This window comes from Protobothrops mucrosquamatus, unplaced genomic scaffold (genome assembly GCF_001527695.2).
Source record: "Protobothrops mucrosquamatus isolate PMUCROS unplaced genomic scaffold, P.Mucros_1.0 scaffold_227, whole genome shotgun sequence".
NCBI classification, from domain to species: domain Eukaryota; kingdom Metazoa; phylum Chordata; class Lepidosauria; order Squamata; family Viperidae; genus Protobothrops; species Protobothrops mucrosquamatus.
In genome coordinates, this window is record NW_015386303.1 from 36,276 (window position 1) to 39,768 (window position 3,493).

The window sequence follows — 3,493 nt, forward strand, 5'->3', positions numbered from 1 at the left end:
CGGCACCCTTCCTGGACCCCCTGCTCTCCACCTCCCTCATGGAGGACTGCGAACTGCGCCAGTTGGTCCTGGAGATCCTGCACAATCTCATTGACCGGCACGACAACAGAGCCAAACTTCGAGGAATCAGGTAGGTGTCAGCTGTCAGTCAGAAAAGAAGGGCTCCTGATTCCACCTTGAGCCAAGAATAGACTTTACTTAGAGGCAAAGAGGTTAGAGCAGAAGCAAAGCTGGATCGGAGGTTTTCGCGCGCAAAAGTTGTCGTTAACTTTCCCTTTCCCTGCAACCATCTCCCTGGTCATCGGGGACGGTCCAATTAGATGTTAACAAATTGTTTTAGTAATGGTCAGTTAGAAAAGGACTCCTGGCCCACCTTTAGCCAAGAATAGACTTTACTAGAGGCAAAGTGGTTAGAGCGGAAGCAAAGCTGGATCAGAGGTTTTCGCGCGCAAAAGTTGTCGTTAACTTTTCCTTTCTCCCTAGCCATCTCCCTGGTTATTGCGGACAGTCCAATTAGATGTTAACAAATTTAGTAACGGTGAGTTAGAAAGGAAGGATTCCTGCCCACCCTGAGCCAAGAATAGACTTTACTAGAGGCAAAGTGGTTAGTGCAGAAGCAAAGCTGGATCGGAGGTTTTTGCGCGCAAAAGTTACTGTTAACTTTCACTTTCCTCCCAGCCATCTCCCTGGTCATTGGGGACGGTACAATTAGATGTTAACAAATTGCTTTAGTAACAGTCAGTTAGAAAAGGACTCCTGGCCCACCTTTAGCCAAGAATAGACTTTACTAGAGGCAAAGTGGTTAGAGCAGAAGCAAAGCTGGATCGGAGGTTTTTGCGCACAAAAATTACCATTAACTTTTCCTTTCCCCACAGCCATCTCCCTGGTTATCGGGGACATCCAATTAGGTGTTAACAAATTGTTTTAGTAACGGTCAGTTAGAAAAGAAGGACTCCTGGCCCACCTTGAGCCAGGAATAGACTTTACTAGAGGCAAAGTGGTTAGAGCAGAAGCAAAGCTGGATCAGAAGTTTTTGCGTGCAAAAGTTACTGTTAATTTTCCCTTTCCCCGCAGCCATCTCCCTGGTTATTGCGGACAGTCCAATTAGGTGTTAACAAATTGTTTTAGTAACGGTCAGTTAGAAAAGAAGGACTCTTGGCCCACCTTTAGCCAGGAATAGACTTTACTAGAGGCAAAGTGGTTAGAGCGGAAGCAAAGCTGGATCGGAGGTTTTCGCGCACAAAAGTTATCGTTAACTTTCCCTTTCTCCGCAGCCATCTCCCTGGTCATCAGGGACAGTCCAATTAGGTGTTAACAAATTTAGTAATGGTGAGTTAGAAAGGAAGGACTCCTGGCCCACCTTGAGCCAAGAATAGACTTTACTAGAGGCAAAGTGGTTAGAGCAGAAGCAAAGCTGGATCGGAGGTTTTCGCACGCAAAAGTTGTCATTAACTTTTCCTTTTCCCCGCAGCCATCTCCCTGGTTATTGTGGACAGTCCAATTAGATGTTAACAAATTTAGTAACGGTCAGTTAGAAAAGAAGGACTCCTGGCCCATCTTTAGCCAGGAATAGACTTTACTAGAGGCAAAGTGGTTAGAGCAGAAGCAAAGATGGATCGCAGGTTTTCGCGCACAAAAGTTAAGGCTTTGATACAACTGCTGGCAGCAAAGCAGGAAAGGTGCAACGGCTGTGTAGTTTACAAAGAGTCTCCATTCTCCTCTCTGAGCGCTTCCTGATTTTAAGTGGCCACTTGTTACTTCTGTAAGGAACGAGCAATTTTTTCCCTCCCTCCCCGTTTTAGAATCATCCCGGACGTCTCCGATCTGAAGATCAAGCGAGACAAAATTTCACGGCAAGACGTCAGCTTTATGAAGAAGGTAAATTCCCAGTTTGAGAGACTTAAAAACTCGTCGGGAGATGATAATGGCAGCCCCCCTCCCCTTTGTCAACGTGGTGTTTGCAGAGATCCCCTTATTTTTCTTGGATTTGCTCCAGATAGAAGGCAGTCCTGATGCTGGGGGATTCTGGGGTGGAAAGATGGTCCTTAGTTTATAAAAAGAAAATGAAACAATTCTCTAACAACAGTTAGAACAATTAACCAGTGGAACAACCTGCCTCCAGAAGCGGTGAATGCTCCAACACTGAAAGTTTTTAAGAAGAAACTTAAGCCATTTGTCCAAAATGGTATAGGGTTACCTGCCTGAGCAGGGGGTTGGACTAGATGACCTCCAAGGTCCCTTCCAACTTTATCATTATTATTATTATTAATAAAAGGAGGGGAATGGGGAGGGCGCGCAGAGAAGCAATGTAGCCCTGTCTCTGAAATGAGTAAATCAAGGGTAAAGGGGAGGCCTTGTGGGGGGGGGCACAGGGGGATCGTCCCCATGGCAGCAAAAGATGGAGGATAGGGGGGGCTGCTGTGTGGTACTCTTCGACCTAATTAGAGGCCCGTTTCCTGGCTTTATTGCTTACTGATCTCAGCTGCTATTTATATACATTTTGGATGTTTTTCTATTTGTAAAATGCTTTTTGTTTTAATTGTTTTTATACTTTGGGAGTTAGTTGGAAGCTACCCAGATTCATTGATTGAAATGGGTGGCTATGGAAAAAGAAGGAAGGAAGGCAGGGAGGGAGGAAGGAGGGAAGGAAGAAGGAAGGAGGGAAAGAGGGAAGGAAGGAAGGATGGAGGGAGGGAGGAGGAAGGAAGGAAGGAGAAAGGAAGGAGGAAGGAAGAAAGGAAGGAGGCAGGAAGGGAGGTAAGAAAAGGGAAGGGGAAAAGGAAGTTAAGAAATGGGAAATGGAGGGAGGGAGGGAGGGAGGAAGGAAGGAAGGGGGAAGAAGGGAGGTAAGAAAAGGGAAGGGTGAAGAAAGGAAAGAAGGAAGGAAAGGGCAGGAAGTGAGGTAAGAAAAGGGAAGGGGAAGGAAGGCAAGAAATGGGAAAGGAAGCGAAGGAGGGAGGGAGGGAGGAAGAAAGGAACAAAGGAAAGAAGGAACAGGAAGGAAGGAACAAAGGAAGGAAGTGGGGAGGAAGTGAGGTAAGAAAAGGGAAGGGGAAAGGGTAAAAAATGGGAAAGAAGCGAAGGAGGGAGGGAGGGAGGAACGGAGGAAGGAAGTGGGGAGGAAGGGAAGTAAGAAAAGGGAAGGGGAAGGAAGGCAAGAAATGGGAAAGGAAGCGAGGGAGGGATGGAGGGAGGAAGAAAGGAACGAAGGAAGGAAGGAAGGAACGGAGGAAGGAAGTGGGGAGGAAGGGAGGTAAGAAAAGGGAAGGGGAAGGAAGGCAAGAAATGAGAAAGGAAGCGAGGGAGGGAGGGAGGGAGGGGAGGAAGAGAGGTAAGAAATGGGGAAGGAAGGAAGGAAGGAAGGAAGGAGGGAAGGAGAGAGAGAGAGGAAAATACACCATTCATCCCTTGCTCTGAGCATTAACAAATTGTCTCTCACGGCTGTGTTGTGTCCCTTCCCCCCCCCCCCCCCCCCCCCCCCCCCCCCCCCCCC

At 47.5% G+C, this 3,493-nt stretch overlaps 1 protein-coding gene across 1 annotated transcript in view; it reads left to right on the forward strand.

Moving 5' to 3' along the window:
• Positions 1 to 3,493, forward strand: part of EFR3A (EFR3 homolog A) — a 48,343-nt gene that overhangs the window by 30,663 nt on the left and 14,187 nt on the right. The window contains exon 12 of the mRNA XM_029286820.1: positions 1,803 to 1,878. Within this exon, the coding sequence (XP_029142653.1) occupies positions 1,803 to 1,878 (76 nt within the window). The remainder of the gene's footprint in view (positions 1 to 1,802; positions 1,879 to 3,493) is intronic.